The sequence below is a fragment of the Manduca sexta genome, chromosome 23, assembly GCF_014839805.1.
Source record: "Manduca sexta isolate Smith_Timp_Sample1 chromosome 23, JHU_Msex_v1.0, whole genome shotgun sequence".
NCBI lineage: Eukaryota > Metazoa > Arthropoda > Insecta > Lepidoptera > Sphingidae > Manduca > Manduca sexta.
The window spans coordinates 15,039,458-15,063,714 of NC_051137.1; the positions used below are offsets into that span (position 1 = coordinate 15,039,458).

General features: G+C 36.3%; 1 protein-coding gene across 1 annotated transcript in view; it reads left to right on the top strand.

Annotated features, from left to right (window-relative positions):
* The first annotated feature begins 447 nt into the window (after positions 1–447).
* The window catches only part of LOC115453128 (endonuclease/exonuclease/phosphatase family domain-containing protein 1), a 37,145-nt gene continuing 13,335 nt past the window's right edge, over positions 448–24,257 (top strand). Inside the window, exons 1-4 of the mRNA XM_037441794.1 lie at positions 448–995; positions 4,843–5,509; positions 7,884–8,033; positions 18,197–18,357. Of these exons, the coding sequence (XP_037297691.1) occupies positions 719–995; positions 4,843–5,509; positions 7,884–8,033; positions 18,197–18,357 (1,255 nt within the window). The 5' untranslated portion in view covers positions 448–718. The remainder of the gene's footprint in view (positions 996–4,842; positions 5,510–7,883; positions 8,034–18,196; positions 18,358–24,257) is intronic.

A 24,257-nucleotide genomic window follows, 5' to 3' on the forward strand; every position in this document is an offset into this window, starting at 1 on the left:
TTTATTATGTGCCATAAGCCATGTGAAACGTCAAAATACGTCATTTCATTCCATTATCATTAGAGTCGTGCCGGTACATAATATATATCGATAGGTGTGCCATTAATACTAACAAAATCGATTTATTAAATACATAATATTTTAGTGGCTGATAAATAACAATAATTTGTTTCGCAATAAGATATTGAGTCATAAATTGTAACCATTACTATTAATTTAATTTTTCTACATACTACATAAAAGCGATATCCATTCGATATTAGAACCCTACAAAAAATATATATAATTAGTATAGCGGTTTTCAAGAATAGAATGAAACACACCAATTATGTACTGAAAAAGTGCAAAAATTAAAACATTGATGTACGAAGATATAATCGCTACGTTGGCAATCGATTGATCGATTTCGGTGAACTGTCATATATTTTGTCATTGTCATGCACTACAACTCAGTTCATTGTTGCGATATAGCTAACGATAGGAGTACATTTTACCGTCCCTTCTGTTTTACTTGATCAACGTAATTATTTTAATCCTCGCTCATTACGTGCGCCGGAATTGTTCACGTGATAAGTGCAATAGTGATTTCATTCGTCAAGTGCCCGCGAATAGTTGTGTTAGCCGTGTTACAATCTATTAATAGTTTTTTCCACATCAAATGTGCACAGTGAAAATTGTGGTGTTATGATCGATATTAAATTTTGAAGTGGCTTCCAACATGGGGCAAAGTCCGAGCTCCGTAAGGAGCAAGAGCGGTCGGCAACGATCATTCAGGAGTTTCGTGCGTCGGAGCAAGTTGAACAAGTCTAGTTTAAGTCACACGTTCAATTTGCCGCCATCGGAGGAGTATCCGGAGCTGATGAATGTGAACACGGCGACTGAGGAGCAACTGATGACTTTGCCCGGCGTGAACCGGCAGCTGGCCCGCGAGATCGTGCGCCACCGACAGATGATAGGCCGCTTTAAGCGCGTGGACGACCTCGCGCTCGTCTCCGGTACGTACCCACCAGCCTTCGCGATTATTACACGCTTTGTCAGCCTTTTTCTGCATGTGTGAGTCAGACTACGGCTAGTATAGGCTGTATGTACCACACATGCATGATCAATGTAATTAGGTCTCTATTTCCACAACATTAAACATAAAATGTAAATGTACAATTTTTGTGACTATAAAATTAAACTTGGATAATTATTTCAGGTTTGTTTTTATAAATAGTTGTTAGTAATTATCATTTTTTATGCCTTTCACAGGAACTTGACAAAGAAATCCGGTAGCACTTTATTTGATTAAAAACTATTATAATGACCTTAATTGCCATTGTCATGTTGGTATGTGAATAAATATCCAATTTGAAATAATTGTAAAATGTATATGATATGTATCTATATTATATGCCAACTTAAAAACAATGCCAAGTTGGCATAAAGTTACAGTATTTAGAGACATTTTTATTGGCAGACATTGTATTTGCATCACTTTGTTACCATCAAGTCCAGCACAATAACTACTAGGATAGGTTTGCCAGTTTCAGTTCAGAGAGAATTTTTTTATGGGTCATAAATTGGTATCAAAGGTTTATAATTATCTGAAATCATGGCAGCATTATCCTACGATAAAAAAATTCAGAACTATAATTGTACATACGGGCTTAGCACATAATAATGCTCAGTTTACCTCAAAACAATTAAAATTTCAATTAATTCACAAAATCAAGTTTTGTTTTCTCTGAATTGGGAAACAGGTAGTCAATTACATTAAAATCATGAAGTTCACATCTTACTTCTTATTAAATAAATGTGAGTTTCTGAAAATTTTTTGCGTTTTTGTATGTTTGTTAGTAGTAAACACAGAAACAACACTGATTTGGATAAAATTTGGCACATGGGTAGATCTTGTCCTGGATTAACACATACGGAACTTTAATCCGGGTAATTTACTCCTTTGGCGAAAGTAATGGAATTAGTTACTCTGAATTTTTGAATAAATTGCTCTGCCATCATACTATCTTTCAGGGTCTTTTCTTAGTAGCAGGAAAGACTTTTTACGGGCAACGCCACAGGCAGCACCTAGTTTAATAATAATATTGAAGAAAATATTACAAAATTTGTATACCATCTATACATTGAGTGAATAAATTAAAAATAGATTTTATCAATTCAGTTATATCCTTTAGTTTCATTTTTATCTCTACTTTAACTACCACTAAACATATATGTGTGTTGTGTATTTTTTATTATCTTCATTCTAGGGGACCCATGTGGTGGAAATTACTTGTAAATATTTCACTTGAATCAACTACAGTATGAAAGGACAGTAATTTTTTTATGATTATATAAAATTTCCATTCAAATTATTTATTAATTTTGCAAGTTGTACATAATCCATGCCCTCCAAATATTCACATTTAAAATATAAGTAAGATAAGTACTAAGAAATTATGTGCAAGCAAACAAGCATGATTTTATCTAATACACTAGTAGTACCCTGTTTAAACTGGCTGATTCATGCTGAATACAAATATTTCAGCAGCATCAACATACTAGTTTATTTTAACAATGAAGAACAACATTGTAAGGAAATCTGCATATGTGTGATGTGCTCTATAAGAATTTTGGGGGTGTTTGGAGTCTGCCAATTCACACTAGGATGGTGTGGTGGACTAAGGCCTAACCCCCCTCAATTGTAGGGGAGGCCTGTGCTTAGCAGTGCAAGAGTATATAATACAGAGCTGATGGTTATAAATTTTTGCTGCTTTTCTTCATTATTTAATTATGTTATATCTATACTAATTTCATAAAATTGAACCGCAATATGAAATCATTGGGCCTAATCTTTCATTTATCTAATCCAACTTCTAGCCAGCCATTTTCACTTATCATTATTACTTTCAATATTAGGATATCCCAACCAACTTAAAAAAATATTTATCAAGATTTTGTAATTGAAATTAAAATTGCAAAATCTTGATCAAGATATGTATTATGTCGTTGCAATTGAATTATATTACATAAAATTACAACACAAAGGATCAACTATGACATAACTTTTCACACAAAAATAGACATTCACATGATCCAACATAAGTAGCAGACTTTAATTATCATGTACACAAGATTACATTGTCAGAACATGATCTTGTATGAAGTAATGTTTGACTTGTTTTCCGTCTGTCTCAGTTACTTTCCATGTGTATGCAAACCATTTTATTTTTTAACATGAAGATAATCATTATTTTATAGAAGTGAATAAGCCTTGTAAAAGTCACTAAAGAGAATCTTAAAACATAATTGCATGTTAAGGTAGGCTTCCATGCTGCGTAATAATGCTAACGTGAAAAGCTTGACATATGCATTGAAATATGCATAAAAATGCATGACATATGCACGAAAACTGGCAGAATATACAACATGAAATGTTAAGTTTTAGGTACACAAAAAAAAGAAAACTATGTTTTAATTTTTTATTTCAAAATCAGCATTCTATAATTAATTAGTAAAGTATCCATTGATATGATAATAGGTACAGTAACATTTTTTGATATTTTTGTAAAAATAAACAATTAAGTATTGGTCCAAATTTTCTGTGGTAAGATTGTGTCTTCCATAATTCAATTTTTTTTTAATAAGCGGATATCGATCGCTCTACATTCACTGAGGTAACTGGGCAGAATTTGAACTTCAGTGCTATGTTGGCAGTTATAGTTTCTGGCAAAAATATGGAAAATGTATCGATAATATGCATCATAAATGTATTTTAGAGAAAATATGCTATTAACGATGACAATGGCTTAAATATGCAAATACATGTGCAAATATGCAAATGCATACAATCCCGTCTCGTACTCATCACAGATCACACGAAGGCGTAGGTTGTAGCGTAAATACGTAACAATGTATCTGTCCCCCTTTGATAGGCCAATAAGTTCAAAGGTGGTACGAACTGGCACCTGAATTAAATTGCACAATCGCGTAGGATGAATTTCCGCGTGCTGTTTTATGTTAGTTCAGCCGGCGATCGTCCGCGACGTCACCCAGCGTGAGACCCACCCTTATTTTTATGCTACGTTATCTATCGTTTTTATTATACAAAGTTTAAAGAAAATATTATGTGTTATAACTTCCATTGCTTGTTACAATGTTGTGAGTAAGCGAATATCTATTGTTTTACTATTTGCAGCTACATGATTAAAATAGCAACATATTTTTTAACTTGATGTAAACTTTATGGAAGAAAGTGGAATTATTCTAATGATATTCGCTTGTTTTTTATGTTTGTAAGTCTTTTTATGACCTAAGTATACTGTTTTCGTTCAATTATATGACGGAACTAAACGTACTTTATAATCATATTCTATTCGTGGCACATTTGAAAATGTCACATTAACAAAGTATTATCTATATTTCTATCTATGTATACTTATTGTATTATATAGGCGTCTGACTGCGATTCTAGACTCTAGGCACACACCGCTCTGATTTTTAAAGTTACATTATTTTGTATTTATTTTTAATAATAATTGTCACTCATTTATCAATGAAAAATAATATCGCGAAGATTTCTCCATCGAAATTCCGAAACTACATAATGTATAATACAGTTTATCAATTCGCGTTTCAATTCAATTCACTTCTTAAAAATAACGATACGTGGCCTTTCAGAGCTATGACAATGGAATACAATGCTAATTACAAACATATATATTTTCATTTATAGTCCGTTTTATTCACATCTATGATCACACCTTCAGTGTTTATCAATGTGCAATTGGAATTCATTATCAACGCCACTTAACCCGCACCGATCCACACCCACGCAACATTAAAAACGCAATTGTTTTTTAGGAATCGGTGCTGAAAAACTAGAGTTACTAAGGCCAGAAATATGTACGCACACAAGAAAACAACTGTCAAGGGCGAGCTCCTGCACTCACTCGTTAGAAAGTGTCCGTATACCGTCAGAGACTAGGCTGTGTTCGGTGAACTCTTCGAGTGTGTTCCAGTTGCAATGTGTGCCCGGGCTGAACCAGGAGATAGCTGCCAATATCGTAGACTACAGGAACAAGAAAGGTCCGTTCAAATCGCTGGATGATTTGATCAAAGTGCGCGGCATGGATATCGTCAGGCTGAGCACTGTGAAGCAGCACTTGAGCCTGGAGCCGAGGAAGGCGGAGAGCGTGCAACACTTGACCAATGGACACGTGAACGGGTGGAGCGAGGTGACGGTGCCAAATGGCGTGTCTCCTAAAACGCCGCATCGGAAGAGCTTGTCCATGCCGACAAAATTCCCGATGACGTTGCCGAATGGTTTCGCGACGGCGCCTGTGAATGATATTCTGGACTTGCTGTCGGCGTACTCCCACCGGCCCGTGGTCGAGGAGGTGTTCACGTACGAGCGGGACGGAGTTCGGTGCTGTCGACTTGCCTCGTGGAACCTCCATCAGCTCAGCATGGACAAGATAACGAATCCAGGTGTCAGAGAAGTGATATGCAGGACTATTTTAGAAAACAAGTAAGTTGTATATTTTATTATTATTATAGATCAATGAGAAGTCAAAAGAACTAATGGCCTTCCGTTCACCACTCTTTTTATGTTGATGACTTTAAGAGGAGTAAACAGGAGCTAGGAAAAGGGAAACTTTTAATCCGCGGACAAGTTGCTCTCTTGTAATTAATTCCTTCATGAGGCAATGGTCATTTTTTATGCTATAGACCAATCGTCTATATTGTGGCTTGGACTTGCAACTTTAAGTATTTTTTCATTACAATCTAAATAAAAAGCCTATTAAATGACTTGACATTTGGAATTCACCCGGATCTAGAAATGTTTTATCGTGTCTAGACCATATTTTATGAAATAATTAAAATCAATAAAAACAATGTTCAAACATGGTTCTAAAAGTAATAATAAATTGTTTAAGGATTGTAAATAATTCGTTGCAACCAGATATATGGAGATATAGAGATATAGATATATAGATATACCTGATACAACCGCAAATACGGAATCGGAAGGTCGACCATAAAATTCAAATAAAACCACTTGGGGATCGTTTGCATATGGGTTTTTCATTAAGCAAATAAGTAAAACCTCTGTCCCACGGCGAGCGACTAGATTTCCGAATGTAGGGCCTCAGTTTTTCTTTCAGTGTAATTATTTTTAACGTGAGGTGGTAAAAATATACCTAAAGAACTCCATTTAATATAAGAAAAGCTTTTTTCCTATCGAACTCTGAATTAATTATATAACATTTTGATTCCACACTGAATTTAAAATATGATCTCAAACAATAATTATAAAGGCTGTCACAATATGCGATAGTTTTATTTCATCTAGAATCTAGAAACCTACGTAAGATATGGTTCGCAACACTGCCCATGTAATAGTCTTTCCTGTATTTAAAAGTATTAATAAAATATGGCCTTGTTCGACATCGGGAAAACCCCGCCGTTAAAAAAACATCGTGACCGCTCACGATGGGGTCGAAACCTTATTATTGAATGAGGAATGTTCTGTACTGTTAGTAGAGTTGCAATTTGAGAATAAAATAAAAGTAATCAAACTAAATGTTTCTTAGGCTTGGTGTGTTGCATGCGCAGAACGTTCACCACGCTAAGTTCCCGGGTACGAATACTGACTCATGGGATCAATCACACACGACAAAAAATTAGTGCCCTGCTAACACCACTGCCTACTCCTTCAGAGAGCACGCGTGATATATGTTGATGACAATCAAAAACCGATTTTGAACAATATTAGAACGGATTAAATTTTTGTTGTCAAGCTACTGTTTGATAAGTTTATCATTCTAAAACAATTATGATGCAATTGATTCGTGTATCACAGATTTGATACGTGAAATTACAATCCTGCTTATCTCCTATAATTATCAGGATATTAATATTATGTGACGTCAGATGACCTCATAAGTCGCAAGAGGTCGCTGGAAGCGCTTCCAATAGGTCGATCTGGAAATCTTTGAGGGAGGCCCATGTTCAGCAGTGGATACCCTGCGGCTGATGATGATGATGTGACGTATCTTTGCCGTTTGGTTCTACATGTAAAGGTCGGACGTTCACAGCAGTGGCGAAAGGTCCATATAACCCAATTCCTGTCGACTTCCCTTTATTTAGAATCTAAGTATCATAAGAATGAACTGAGATAAACTCATGATAAGGATGAAATGAACTGCTCCAAACTTTAAAAAAACTTTTTTATTTTTTCTCTTCTAACTTTATCATGTACTGTAGTCTTTACCCTAAACTGATTGAAAAGAGCAACACCAGAGTTTCTTGCCCGTTCTTCTCTGGTGAAAACTGCTTTCCGAACTGGTGGTAGAGTTAATATTGACGGAATCTAAATAATGTATAACATTTTACAGGTTCAAATAAATCATTTCATTTCAATGATTTGCAGACCGCATTCATGCATATTAGTACCTATATGTTGTGTCGGGTTCCCTTTGGAGAAATTTCACCTTTTGGCACTGGTTCACAGCACAACGTTTGTTCCATAAACAACATCTTTACAAGTATTTTAAATTGTAGCTAAAGATTTTAAAATCTTTATCCATTTCTTTATTTATAATCTAATTTGATAAAATGATCAGCGTTTTAATTGTTAGCAAGAATAAATTCAAGGGAATGTTTATAAGGAAAATATATCTTTACGAAGCACAATATGTACTTAAATTTGTTAATATCTCGATCGTTTTACTTATGCTCAGATTGCTATGTTGTTATACTTTTAGAAATTAAAACACCTTAATGGGTATTTGAAGAGAACTGGCACATTTTATTAATTTGAAAAAAAAAAATGACGCTACGTGTCATAAGGCCCAGTAATCTGTTAATGGAAATGTTACATGAAAGAAATTATCCACCAGATTATCAATAATAGCCGTACAAGAGGTGCTAAGTGAGGCGGCGCTGAAGGTGATCTGTGACGAGTTGAACACGCCGACGTTACGGCGCGTGCGCGAGTGGAGGAATAACAGCAACCGGTGGGAGTACTGCCTAGGGGAAAGAATTGACGGGTAAGTTGTATACTACAATATACTTTATCATACTTTGCATTTTTGAAATCATATCTTTACGAGATCCTTACAATTTCGGTGACTTTTTTGTTTCGCGAGATTAGAGTTACGATGAAAATTATAAACAACATTGATAATTAATAATAATTTAATATTAAATTATCTAATTATGACATTAGGCCGACGATATGATTTTATAAAAAAAGCAAATGAACCAGTGTAACACGTGATTATACGTGACGATCATTAAGGAGTCGTTCATGCGTTGTCGATTTTTAAAAGCATCATAGATTGCAGAGATAGGACTTATTAGTATACGTAATGCGAACAACTGAGCTACCAATTCTTGCCTGTTTTATATTTCAATGTGGTAGGTAACACCCCTATATTCGTGTTCCAAAACTAACCCAAGCATGGCAATTTGCATTAAATATTGTTGTGACCTAAATCACAGCTCAACGGAAAATGCAAAAATAGATAATGATGTCATTGTATCCGATAAAGACAAAACTAACTACAGCGTGACTCTGTAATTTGCATTACTTATTGAGTTAAATTATTTATTTGAAAGGATACTGAAACAATAGATGACGGTGTCATTGTATTGTTTAATCACTTCGTATTTCAATATTTATCCCCGCATTTTATGGTTTATGTATACCTCATTATTGCATCACTGTAGAACAGTAGTTTCTCTTGCGGTTTGTCAGTAGTTTGTCTGCGGTCGACTTCGGAACCGTACCTTTAAATCCTTAGGGCTGCCACGATTTGCATTTATGACATATGTTTCTGCACGTACAAATGATGGGTGGTATTTATAGGTTTTTACTTTATTTGGGGCTCGGCAAATTGAATTTAAAACCCAAGGAATATGTAAACTAGCAAGAGACAAAAGTATCCTTTGACGGTCGGCTGCTTATTCGTCCCGTTGCTTATTCACGCTTCGCTTAAAGGTGGTGTTATTGTATTGCGTGCTTCGATCCTCGATCCGCCACATCGGGTTACGGGGAGAACTTAGAATCCATCCCTTCCTTACAAGCCGGTAAAGAATCCATTCTTCCGATATTTGTTGCAGTTGTGAAAGGTCCATATAACCCGATTCCTGCCGGCCTCCCTTTCGTAATTTATGCAAATCTAATTAACATTAAAACAATTTGCAGACCGCATTAATGCTTATTAGTTTCTATATTACATTGTGTAGGGTTCCTTTTCGGAAAATTTCATCCCTCGCCACTGATATGTTGTTTACTGTCTCTTTTTTACTTACAGCACATGATAAATTTCAAATTATTATTCGAAAGTACTTCTAAATCGAAAATATACGTTTCTTCTACCTTAGGAACAAATCCACCGGTTTCAATGACCAATTTGGTCATCACGGGACTATTAAAGCTATCTGTGTATACAAGAGATGATCTAGCCAAGGCAGCGGTGGGGTGTCTTGGTATGCTAATAGCTTCACACTCCGAGGGGAACGTAAGTGGCGACAGCCGGGATCTTCATTTTTAAACTCGTAATACTTCGATATGATGATACGATTAAACTGTAGAATCACGCTGGATGCAGGCCGCTTTCGACAGGTCCGTCTGGAAATCTTTAGGAGCGGCCTATGTTTAGCTGTGGACTTTATGTGGCTGATGATGTTGATACTTTGAAAATATTCGTGTTTGGTTTTCTTAGTAAATGAACCAGAATGGCGACTGAGTTTGATTTGCTAGATCTACTCACACTGGAACTTATGATATAGTAATGGTATAAATTAAAGTATTGACATTAGAGTGATCTAATAATCATTATTTAATTATTTATTTATTTGCACTACATATACAAAAATTGTACATAGGCGGTCTTATCATTATCATTAGTTTGAAAGGATGAGAGAGAAATCCTGGGTACTTTTGAATTGTGGGTTGATGCATTCCAGAAGTTTATATTTGTAAAAATTTATCTGGCTAATCAGAAAAAAAATCTGGTTATTTAAGACTAAGCTTAAAGTATACGAAATGATAGACAGAATCCTACGTCTTCACTTCCAAATGTTTTAATAAAAAAATAAATGCTTCTGTAATAATATTATATGACGAACTCTTCTAGTAAACAATTTGCAATGCAGTAAATTACATTATACAATACATGTTGCAGGTAAAATATATTTTACGGTATAATTCGTAATATGAACTTTGTATCGTAATTCCAGGTGTGTTTCGATTCAATTGATCGATAATATAAGATAAGAGCTCTAACAGCGCTTGTTACAAGTGGTCTAACGCTAACAAGGTTATGGTTAAATACCTATTGGACTGCTTTACATAGACACTTCAATATTACGTGTCATACGTTTGTTAGCCTGATAAAGGTCGACTTATATAAACTAGCTTTTGCTCGCGGCTTCGCCCGCATGAAGGATTTTCCGGGATAATTTTTGTTTCCGACTTACTTGATATGTATCGTGATATTATGACCAAATTACACAAAATCATTATAAGTTATAGCATGTGTGTTATTCTGATTTGTAACTAATATTACTGTAAAGTGTCATACAAATACGTTCAGTAGTTTTGTCGTGAAAGAGGAACAAATATACATACATCCATCCTCACAAACTTTCGCATTTATAACATTAGTAGGATATCCAGGCGCTCGCAACCCTTTGAAATAAAGTGACCAAAACTTTAATATTGTATCTATATTACTCTATGTAAAGTAATTTGGGAGTCACTCTATACTCGGATTCGATAAATCATCGATTGAAAAGTTTAAATTGACCTTAATGTGGCAATAAAAGCTAAGTAGATCCGGTGATTTTTTTCGAACTTTTGTTTGATTATTGTTAAATTATTATACACTTGGTTTTTGTCCTAGCTCCGCTCGTGTAGAAAAAGTCTTCCGAGATAAAAGCACTAGCACTCAGGAGTAATGTAGCTTCCTACTAGCGAAAGAATATTCAAAATCGGTTCTGAAGTTCCAGAGTTTAGCATACAAACTCACAAATTTCTTAATAATATTAGTATAGATTTTTACCCAACATTTCTTAAAGCAAATAACCATAATTATGAATATACAATGATACATTAATATAATACACAGTTATACACGTGTCGAGTACATTTAAATAGAAGGTTACAAATTTCTGTCACTAATTCGAAGTTGAAATCTGATAATACAAAATACACTATGCAAATGTCATAAACGGAATTTCCTAACTACCTTATCGCAACAATGTTATCACTGATATTTGCACGTGGTTTTTTGGATTTGTTACGTAATAATGAAAATATTTTCCACCGCTATCAATTGATAATGGTCATTGCTCGTCTAGACTGAGTTATTGTATGCTATTGTTGTTCGGACTTGTCGATTTGTGTCGCCTTTGAATGGATGATGATTTTTTCGATGTGCAAAACGGGAATGGATTGCAGATATTTAGTTCTTTGTCTGTGATTTTGCGATGTTATGTGTGTTTTTGTATTTCGTTGGCTCGCTCATAAGGTCTTTTGGTAATTTTTACTTCTGTTCCAAAAGGAGATTAAAAATTATCGTGTTGTTAAAAATTTTAAAAGACAATAATTCCCCCTTTTATTTATGTTTTTTTTTGTATACTTGCACCACAGTGACTGACGAGAGATGATTACTCATCGGCAGTCGACACAATTATGCCGGCCTGTTGGAACCGGATATACTCAAGCTGATCCCGGAACGCGACACACTTACGTGGACCAATATGGCGGGTTTTAACATCTTGTGTACGGGGGTCTCTATCCGGGCGAATATAAAATATATCCTACCACCAGCAAATATAAAGTTTTAAATTTTTTCCTTAAAGTGTGGTGATAGACATTGCTTTCTGCCATTTCATGATTCTAGGTCAAGGGGAAGTATAAAAGCCTTATACATGCACTTTAATAACAAAAAAGCGAAACGAATTGTCAGACAATAAGTTTTGAAAACTATACTGTGACGGGTTTTTGATCATTTACAATTGATATTTGGTAAACAAGTCTTAACATTTTTCATAACTACAAAGTGACGTTTGGTATATTTCCATCGTAAAACTTATTTAAGACTTGTAGACAGTAAATAGATCTTTATCTTCGCATACATAAACTGTTGTGATTTTTTACTTGTGAATACTTTGTCATAACTGAGCACATTTGCATTTTATGCAGTCATGCATGTTGGCACTAATGTTATGAGACAAGAAGGTTAAATTACGGTGAATTAAAACATCGTGAGGAAACCTGCATACCTGAGAAGTTCTCTATAGGAATTTCGATGGTGTGTGAAGTCTACCAATCCGCACTAGGCCAGCGTGATGGACTAAGGCCTAATCCCTCTCAGTAGTAAAGGAGGCCCGTGCCCAACAGTGGGAGAGTATATAATACAGGGCTGATGATGATGACGAAATAATAAATATGTTCGGCCATAAACCTCTATCGTAGTATAGGAATTATTGGCTTCTTTGGTGTCAGATTATTCTTATTTGCGAAATTTTACTGGTGGTAGGTCTCACATATGTGCAAGGCCTTCTGCGTAGGTATCACCGCAATGTCTATCTCTGCCGCCAAGCATCACTGTTGTGCTCCAGTTTGAAGGACATCGTAGCCAGTGTAACTATTAAACATAATAAGACTTAACATCTCATGTCTCAGGATGGCGAGCGCAGTGGAATACCAAACAATACTTTGTAATTCAAGGTGTTGAATGGTGTTTCTAATGTTTATGGGCGCTCGTATCGCTTACCATCAGGCGAAAGGCAAGCTCGTCTCGTCATTCTCAAAATCTAGCATTTTTAGTTTTAGTTTAGTTTTTTCTCGCTACATTTTTACTTTTTTTCATCGAATGGAAGGGATGTTAACAAACCAGCAATTCAGCTCTTCATATTTGGCACATAAACACTGATATTTCTTCAAATCCTGTTCAATCACTCCGCATGCCCAATGCATCTATTTAACACTAAACTAACTGGGTCATGAAATGTACGTACAGCTATTCACGTCGATGCTAGCTGAAACTGCTTTAGAAACGTTCCAGCCGCTTTTACCTGTTCTTTTGTTTCGGTCTAGACATTTTGCTTACGTTTGAATATTGTTTGATGTTCGGATTTTACGGTTTACTTAGTTTTACCAGGACTTTATTCTTATGCCATATGTTATTTTGAGAGTACGTAGCAAGGATGTAACGCACTGCGTCACGTTTAAGAGAATAGAAATTGGCATACTGAATAGCATTCCATGATAATTTCAAGAAGATATTAAGACTGCCGTGTTACGCGTTTACACTGTCATAGATAATACGGACCCTTATGTTTGTTGGAGTTGAGGAAATTATAAATTATCTTCATTAGTAGTCGATGTTACGTTGTCGAAGTCGATATTTGATTCTTAAAATTTAAGACAATTTTTTTTTGACATTTGTGGTAGGATACAAAAACTACCATTCAAAAAATAATCCTTTCTCTAATAGTATAGCAACTGATCGATGGGAAAAAAGTGGTCGACATTTTTTTTCATTCGGCCAAGACTGCTCGGGTATGTCATGTATAATTAGAAAGTGCAGTCATGTAAACTGTGTTTTATGTAAGGTTTCTCCTACTTTCTTGTGATTTAAGACATACTTCAAGCGAATATATCATAGAGTGGTATTGACCTTTGGGGTAGTTGTTGCAAAAAGTGTGATGACTTAGATTAGATTCCCTAAACTTAATGAGTAAGTAGTAGGTGGCTAGGTAGGTAATAAGATAAGTAATTTTGTTGGTGGTAGGATATATTTTATATCCGCCCGTATAGCGATCACCGTACACAAGGTATTAAAACCCGCCATAGTGGACCGCGTGAGTCTGTCGCGTTCCGAGATCAGCTTATGTGTGTCCGGTTCCGGTATTACTGTCGGATCCGGGATTCGAACCCAAGACCTGAGTACTGCAGTCGTACCGTAAAACAACTACGCCACTGAGACACTCAGTTATATGATATAGCGAAAATGTTCAGTAAAATTAATTTAAAAAATACGAGTAAAATAAAATAACCTATTATTGAGATTGATTATTTTTAAACAGTAGTAAAGGAGGCCCGTGCTCAGCAGTGGGCAAGTATATAATACAGGGCTGATATTATTATTATTATTATTATTTCTAAACATACTAATATAACTGTGATGACTCACAGTTTATAAATGAGATGTATCTGTCACAATTTTCCTGTGTCGGTGTATTCTGCACTATTTATAGTAGTGAACAAGTTTGTTAATATTTACTTTGTTTTGTTGTTGGCTAAGTGTAAGCAAGAGCGACGCGACAGCTCCACGGGTGCATTGTAGACATTTTGAAAGTATATTACGGATTTAAAAGCGGCGATAGCCTAGTTGGTTGTGGAACGGACTGCCGAGACGAATGTCCGCGGGTTCAAATACCAAGGGCACATACCTCTGCCTTTTCTAAAATTATGTGTGTTTTCTTTGTGAAATATCGCTTGCTTTAACGGTGAAGGAAAAGATCGTGAGGAAACCTGCATGCCTGAGGAGTTCTCTATAGAAATTTCGGGGGTGTGTGAAGTCTTACCAATCCGCACTAGGCCGACGTGGTGGAATAAGGCCTAATCCCTCTCAGTAGTAGAGGAGGCCCGTGCCCAACAGTGGGACAGTATATAATACAGAGCTGATATTATAATATTACGGATTTTATCGTGACGAAGGCTTCAAGTCTTCGAAACGTCGGGAGAATATTATAATATAAAAAAAACGGAACAAAATCTGTAAAATAGTTTTATTTCAATGTCTAACATTAGCGTTAAAAAAAAGGTCTTTAGACATTCTGCCGAGTTAGGATGAAATAAGCTGTAATGTCTGAGCCAGACGAGTGACATGAGTGTCGTAGGCCCAACTTTGTCATTTTGTTTTCTATGATACGTTATCATAATTTATCGCATAACGCTACCTTAATTACTTCATACTTTTAACTTTTTATTGATCATTAAAAGCGAATGGTTTGATGTTTGTTAAAAATTTAAATAAAACTATTCTTTCGGATTTCAAAAGATAGTCATATACGCTAAATGATATAATTCTATAGGTAACTTTGTATACGAAACACAAAATTAAAAGTCTGAAAAAAATATGCCTTTTTTGTTTTCGTGGAGAAAGTGTCATATTATTACAGTTCAACCTCAAGGGCGGTTATTTCAGTCTTCGGTACCTCAACCTGACCTCGGCACTCTTGCACCTAATTTAAAACTAAAAGATCTTAAACCTAAATACTATCACTTAAGGTCTAAAACCGTCCATTGATTTAACCGTTTAAAAACGCCCGATAATAAGTGGTGTTACACGTTTCACCAGTTATCAAGAATTACATTTCACACTCCAATAATTCGAAAAAATAAAAATCATGACTTCAATATCCAGTGCGCACTTGAGAAACAGTTTTTTTTAATATTCGACGCAAGCTGATATTAGTTTATAAATGTCAAGTTGTGATTCGGATTTTGCTGAGCGTTCTGTAGGAAATATCTATTGAGTCTTCCAAAGGTTATCTATATTTATATAGGGCACGACAGACATGACTACACCTAATGGTAAGTGGAGTGGGGACTGACGAGCGATGATTATCCCTCACCAGTTGAGACAATTATGCCGGCCTGTTTGATACCGGATATACGGTGTGACACTATGTTTATTATCTTAAAACTTGCATAAATTTACCTTTAACTGCCTCGGTGGCGTAGTTGTAAGTGTACACGGTACAAGTACGACTGCCGCGCTGAGGTCCTGGGTTCGAATCCCGGGTCGGGCCAAAATAATTGTGACTGGGTTTTTCCATCTTAAAAATTACTCAGTCGCAGCTCGGAGTCAGGAAGTTGGCGGTGTGATACCCCCTCGGAAAGCAGGTAAAACCGTTGGTCCTGCGCCTGATCTCTCTCCGGTCATGTCGGATTGCCGTCTCACCGAACTATGAGAGTGAAGGAACAGAGAGTGCACCTGTGTATTGCGCACACACTTGTGCACTATAATATCTCCTGCGTACCTGGCTGATCTCCGTTGAGATTGGCCGCCGTGGCCGAAATTCGGCTAGGAGGGATTCATTCAAATTTACCTTTAGAGCTTTATTGAAATGGATCTAACATTCCATGTGGTTATCAGTCATCATAATGTGTTGATAAGTGTTATTTTACCGTGCGTATCCGAGTTGATAACACTTTCTCCTATCACGAAATTGAAATGTAATTAACATCTTGAAATGGATATTTTTGTTATCTACCTTACAATGTATATTGTGATGCTATCGCAGTATATTTGATGTAAATATCGATGGCTCACTAATACGAAGTCTTATGTAATTTATACTTGGAAATTAGATTGAAAATTTTCTTGGTATATCAGAGGGCTAGGGCTAGGGCCTCCGTAGACGGCATAGGTGCCGTCTACGGAGGCTAATCCGTCTTTTTGGAATTACGAGCATTTTAATAGAAGAACAGGTTTGATAGCCCTATAGGTAAGTAGGGGATTTTTTGACTCTTCTACCTATATGTTCATCAAAATTGTCCTTCGATTAGAACGCCCGTAATTGCAAAAAGACGGACAAGCCCCCGTAGACGGAATACCTTGACGGGCCCCTTGACTATAAAAAATTTAAAACTATGTGTAGTTACCTCTTTATTTATCTTTGGATATTATTGGGAAATTTTTATTGAAAGTAAAAAAAAAATAACAAGTAATACTGGTATCACACATCACGATTGTTTCGTACAGATGCCGCATGACAGTACGAATCTTTAGACCGATATCGTCATGAGATATGGAAGTGAAATTCAATAACCAGTCAGATATGTGATAGTTACCACTTACAAGCGTGCGGTCAGCCTTAACGTTGGTATAAGCCACGGCACAGTTTTAGGGACGAAATTATTGTTAATATTATAAATGATAAAGTCTGTCTGTTAAGTACTTCTTCATGGCTAAACAACAGAATCTATTTTTATGAAATTTACAATGAACTTAGACCCTAAGAAAGGGCATAGATTTATTTTAAACTACCTAAATGCCATACGGTTGAATCCGCAAGAAATAATATGAAACCTCCTTATAAGGTTTTGAAAATAAACTCGTATATTTCTGTCTCCTTTCGACCTTCGGCAACCTCCAGAGAAAAATCTTCGCCTCTTTCTTCCTCTACAGAGAAATAAACCTTATAAATTTAGAAATATTTTTTGCAACGGAACCCTAAACTAAATCCAAACCGGCCCGATGCTCGCGACGTGTTAATCCGTACTTTGCTCCTCATGATTACGGCCAAGTCCAACTGTGGATTTGATAATGCGACTAATGAGCACCCGCCAACCGCTATCTGTCCATATGCAGTTTTGTTTAGTCATACGCTTAGTAATCGACTTGGAATAACTTCGCACAAAGAAAACCTTTGATACCGCGTCTGTCGGGTTATCGGTTTTGGGTTTACGTTATTCGACAAATATAGTTTTTGTTTTAGTGTTAGATGGATTTAGGCAGTAAAGGTGGATATTAAGGTTGCTTTTCGCTGTTCCTTGGGTAGTAAAAGAATTATATTATGTATCTAAAGTGGTTTTCTACCGCGATTGTATTACACTTCAATTAACGCGAAATACTGCGTTGTGTACTTACTCAAAGTAACATCGGATTCCGCATATTTCTGAGCACTTTATGATTAGAATCGATATCACTTGCGGTGTTGTAGCACTCAATTCCTAAAGGTTTACAATAAACAAACTTAATGTTATAGCATTTAAGGTAGCAATTTGCAAATTTGTAGTATATTGACATGGTTTTTGGGTTAATTAATGAGATGATAAGTAGCATAAACCCCCAGCAATCTCCTTGAGTGTTCATTTGTATTACCAACAGCTATGATGTACGAACTAAGACGAACCGTCGTTTTGAATAAACGATACCGATCGCTTTATTAAGTTCATCGCAAAAATTTACCAATCAGAGCATTTTTTTTGACACAATTACAAATGATTGGTTTTTATTGGTTTATCGTCGGAATCGAATAACATTGTGCTTGGTTGAAAACTGCCGTGCATTAAATATAATAGCAACACCATCCATATATTTATATGACACTCGTCTCCAAATCATAACATCTTAAGTCTTACCTAGTAACATTATCTACAATATCCAATATGTTGTTATAGCCAACACCTAGGCTTCATCTACGACTCGACGTTCAAAGGCATCACGGTGGAAGACATAGACCTGGACCAGGTGTGCATGCTGACGGAAGCAAGCGACGCGCGGCGGCTGATCTCCGAGCTGGCGGCGCTCAAGAGCGAGCGGTACATCGCCGCGCCGCAAGGTACGTTGGTGTGATAGTTGTGTGTGGAACGTGCAATGGATAATGTGATAGGAAATCCTTTAATCAATTCATACTTTCTATAAATGTGTGAGTAACTCTGTCTGTTAAATTTTCATGCTTAAACCGCTGAACCGATTTCGATGAAATTTGATATGTAGATAGCTTGACAACCTGGGATGGATATACGTTACTTTTTATTCCAGGAAAATATAATGGTACTTTATTCCGGGAAACTGTTGCACGCGCGCAGCCGCGTAATGTCATAATCGCTTATAACTTAGTATAGGCAACGGCTTCACTTCTGAACCACTTCACTGATTGCGCTATTTGGTGCAAAGGAAGCTTGAACAGGAAGATATAATAGACATTTTTTTTTATATTTGTCAATAACCGAGAGCCGCGCGGGCGCAGCCGCAAAAGCTATTGATTTACAGTTCAAATTTTTTTTCGCCTTCAGAATAGCGGTAAGGACGTCTTATCTTGTCATTCAGTTCCAAAAAACTGTCGACCATCGCACAATTACATAACTAACATTATTTTTGGCACGATATCTCAACATCCGATGTCGTAACTTTAACATAATTATACAAAATGAGGTCGGACTTTGTAGTGGATGCGCGGAGGAAACATGTGGGATTCGCGATCGATTGTTTTGGCGAGTGAATTGTAAACATTCGCGGTAAAGAACTTCGCTGCTGACTAGTTTATAGGTAGATGAATGAACAAGTGTCCGGCCGGCAAAATCGTGACGGTGAGTGATATATTAAAGCTAACGTAATTAGGCTTGGGCATTATGAGTCTTAACATCTTATGTGTGTGATAAGGGCAGTGGAGTGCCACGCAATACTTTTTTAATCTAAGTTCTATAATTCCATACTTGCAATATAGGCCTTAAATCAATGGATTAAGAATTACGAAAAAACATTAGTATTTGGGCTTACGAATATCGCACAATATCGTCAATAAGCGCTTTTTAGTTATTTAGTTACTCTCGAAACTCGAGCACACTTATAAGCATGCTACTCATACATTTATAAACCTACTAGGGAAGCATGAGTGCGAACGATTGGCTTTCAATCACTCGCCCTCGCTTCCAAAGTGGATTGTGCGCTCTCAATGTAAAAAAAACTGTAGGTCGGACGGTCAAGGTCTGGCCGACCGGTACGAACCGTTTAAACTAGTGATATTTCCGGATATACAAATGTATTTTTGTTGAAATAAAAACTATTTTCCGGATTTTATCGCGGTATTTTATATTATTATTTTCTTCTGACGTTTCGAAGACTGTAGCCTTAAAGGAGGGAGAGGGGTGCTGTGGTGTTGGTAGTCCGAAAAATCTGTTATAATATCTAACTATATTTTACAATTTTTGACCGCCTGAACGTTCCATACTTAACACCAATGTATAACTACTTTAACTTCTGAGAAAATGATACTGCATCGGTCCATAACCGTAGTCAGAAAAAACTATAACAACGGGTGAATTTTTTCTACGTATAGTTATACGTAACTTCTCTTTTGATTTTTCGCGAGGCAAATACGAGTCATCACTACCATCACTCCGGGGGTGAGTGTATCGGTTATGTTGGTTACATTCTCACGGTTCAATGTCGACACTCTTGATTATAGCATCATATGAGCGAGCATTGGATCGAGTCCCTAACCCCATACATCGACATACCAACCAAAACCCGCGGTAGCCTTCTTAGGACATGATATATATGTACTACGTACTAGATGTGGCCTTCCGAAGACTCACTGTGTTCAACTGAATTTAACTGCAATCCATTCAAACTGACTTTAGTATGGTGTCAAAATTGACAGCTATTTAAAACGCTTTAGCGGTGTATGTTTTAAAAAATTACTTAACCAATGTTGGACGTTTTAGCGCTGCAGCGAACTTTAGTTGTAACTCCAGATTTTGAACAAATAGTTTATATGGACGTTTGTGTCTTAGAATATGCTTCAATGTCTTAGGATCATATGGGACAGGGTTAGTTGCACTAAAAAAGTTGCTCGAACCCGTTTCTAACAAGTAACTTCCTTACCCAGAATCGAACGTTGATTAGTTATGAATCCGAGCCATCAGTAACACAAACGGAAATATGATAGCGCAGCGGTAATTGCGTTACGTGAAGCTACGTAGCGCGCATTAATAAGCCATTTGTTTGGGCATGTGGGACACCGGCCGAAGGGATAGGTACCGCTGCTCACAGGAATATATGGAATTGTTATAATTAGATGTTAATCGTTTTGTAGCCTTCCTGTCTTATCCTTACATGCCTATATGCAAGGTAATAATTAGTTAATGAACCAAACGAATTCCTAGATTCGCCACTGGTGTCCTAGATAAAAAATGGCGAATCTTTTAATGTGCCATTATTTATGAAAAAATCATCACAATTTGCCTGTAAAGTGCCACCTAGGGCCGGTCTTAGCTATTTAGGGGAGCTTAATAACGCATTTTCTCTGGTTATTTTTGCATTTATTCTCAATTGTTACTAGCGTTCTTCAATTATCTCCTCGGATGCTACTTGCACGCGAGACATTGATTCACCATCCTTGTTTTAGATAAACATCGAGACTATATACACTTTTTTATATCCCGGAAAAATACATAATAAGACTTTCATAAAAAGATCTCTACCGCGGACGAGTCGGCGAGTGACACCTAGTAAGGCAATAAATAACCGCATGTCCTCGTAACAAACGTACTTTATAGTATTTTTAATGTAACCAGTGTTTATCTCGAAAATAGACAATTTGGATGCGAAATATCGTTAACATCTAAGTGTTGTTGGCGTGCATCGAGGCTTACTCGACTCTGGCTGGCACCCAATACGCATAATTTGCCCCTCATAACTACTCGTTTTGATGGCCCGATCGAAAACAATGTTAATGATACACATAATCCATGATTTGGAATATCGGGGTTCGTAGTTAGACATAGGCTTTACAAAACGTTAAGTGAAGCCGTAGCGACTGTTCCACTACTTGTAAATGTCAAAAATAACACCAATTTTAAAAGTCACGTTGTCTGTGCTTCCAAATAAATGGTAATTAAGCAACTAAACACTAATGTAATTGTGTTATGTTCAGTTTTGCAAGACAGAGTTGTGCGACTTAAGACCTAACAGTGTATGCACCAGTTGCGATCAATAAAAATAGCTGGCGCCATGAATTCTGTCGCATTCCTTTTGATTGACAATAATAGGACGCGAATTGACGTCCGTCGGCCGCTTCGTATTATTTTCTTGGCTGAAAAATGATTAACGTGTAAAAATCAGACATTTATATCTAATCTTTTTACAATTGAATGAAAATACGAGCGAACTGCTTGCTTGATGATATCCACGATAATTGCTCATGAACAGTTTCCCTCGTGAAGGCTGCAAAGTTATAATATAAAAAACCGCGATGACATCAAATCAATTTCAATCTCTTCCATTCGCGTAAACATAAGAATGCATTAATAAATCCATATGTAATCATTTTTATAAATACTAAATTAATGTATACATAACTGTTTCCTATTATCAGCCACGACTTACTCAGTTCTACAGCAAAATTCACAACACAAACCTATCCAATTCTGCAACATACAATGTTTATTTTTTGCAACAGCCATTCACGTTGTCCAGAGACCTAATAAAGCGATATAGCAGCATTGTAACGTTGATTACAGTTCGGCACGTGAGTTCAACGCACGTGACGCGGTTATGCGTGTCAAACTACGCGTGTTTACCTTTAATGGGTTATAGTCCATTTTTTGCATAATCTACATGAAATGGAAATAAATGAAAGTCAAAGCCATGTTTTGCCACGACGCCAAACGTGCCATAGTAAAGCCGCAAGGGCTGCGCAAACATATTTTTTACATAATTGACAGTAACTGACTGTTACTCTAGAAACGTGGCACTCCGTCCGGTTAGAGCATGAATTTTTCGAAGTCGGCGCCAGCAAGTGAACTGACCTACAAGACCCTGTAGGCACCGGCTTTAAAATTGTATTCACATTTAACCTTAAAATATGGGGTCCACTCCGCACACACTCCAACAAAACCTTTTTTCATAATTATAAATTGCCATTATATATGCGAATCTATAATATTTAATTTATTTCATACATTGTTATAATAAAAATGCGTATTCACCTCCTCAGTGACATGTTAATTAGATAAGTGATTTAATTACCTATATACTCTACACACTGACGCCGAAGTCGTATAATTCTCAATTTTCACGATGACTATAACCCTAACAAGGTGTGTCTCCGCATGCTCTTTGTGCAAGACTGTCGTGATTATAACCACACGTTGATAATTATTACGCGAACAAAGTTCAAAGGTAATTATAAGTAATAACTAATGTATGTGTGACGCCGATGCGGCTCGCTATTTAGTACGTTATAAATACTATACATTATTTGCTTACTCCCGCGTGATACGTTTCGCTGGCTCACTATTACAAAGTTCTATGTTATATTTTTTGCACCATTGAATTATATATATCAAATAATTCTATGGTTTTTTCAGTAAAATATTACAATAGTCCTGAAATTTTGAATTTTGGAATGAACTGTTTGCATCGGTGTTCCCCGAGCTATGACTTGACCTTCTTTAAACGAAACTTGAAAAGAATACTCACCTCCCCCTAGGCAACGGCTTGGCTGTGCCTCTGACGTTGCTTTAATCCATGGGCGGCGGATGCGGCTTACCATCGTACCGTTTGCCCGCTAAGGTAATAAAAAAAAAGTTGAAGAAACCATGAATCTTTTAACATGAAAATTTTAATCTAATTTTTCAACAAATACAAATCAACACAGGTACTAGTCGGCCAGCAATTTGTCTTGTAATAAAATTTCCATTAAAAGAAATTCTATTTGCATACCAAATGTAAAAATCTATTTGGATTTAAACAGTATTTGCATTTACTTCTGAGAGACATCCAAATATTCTCAAAAATATCGCTTTATTATTCTACATTTAAGAAGTAAAATTGTAGGATATAAAAAAGATAAGACAGATAACTCTTTTATTCATACCTTCGCCTAACAATGTATTTTATTACCTATAGATAATTTATCAACGAGTCATAAAAAAAATCCTTGAGTTGAGAAGTATTCGGTGCACCAGTCCGACTCGCACTCACGGCTGTATTTAATGAACGATCTCAATCTTAATCTTCGATCCGAACCCGGCTTTCAACCAGTCAAAATAAGTCATTAATAAGCATGTCAAAAACACTTTGTTCTGATTGGTTAATTTTCATGATGGATTGAGAATTGGAATCGTTTATTGAAAACGACGGTTAGACATCATTTAATTATATGTTTTCATAGAAAGCTACTTTACAGGTAGCATCGTATACAATAATCATATAATTATAGATTAGTTTATCTGAGTTAGAATGCTATCACATTTTGAGGTACGCTTGTCTTTTTTATCTGAATCAAGAGATAGTGTAAACAAAACAAACGGAGATGCAAAAATATCTTGGAAACTCCGAGAATCGAGATTAAAGTCCAAAAATAGCACCATAGTGCGAAGTTAGTGTCAAATGTGTATTAATGTAATCAGTAATAGTTTAGTCAATCCGATCTCCAACTTTTATTAATGCGAAAGTTAACGCAGAAACTGCTTAATTGATTTTGGTGAATTTTGACACACCGATAGCTCAAATACAGAGGCCAAAGGTACAATACTAGAAAGGCACCTTGGTCACGGCCCCTGTTGTACGATATAAGCTGGGATATTGTCAAATTAAGGTTAGAATCTTAAGATAGTCGCGATATAATAAACCATATTAACATCAGCTCAAATGGTATCTTATGTCACAGTATGTGACGGATTTTGACAGCTGAGTTTTATTTATAAAACAGCGTTGAGTCAGCTGAGAACA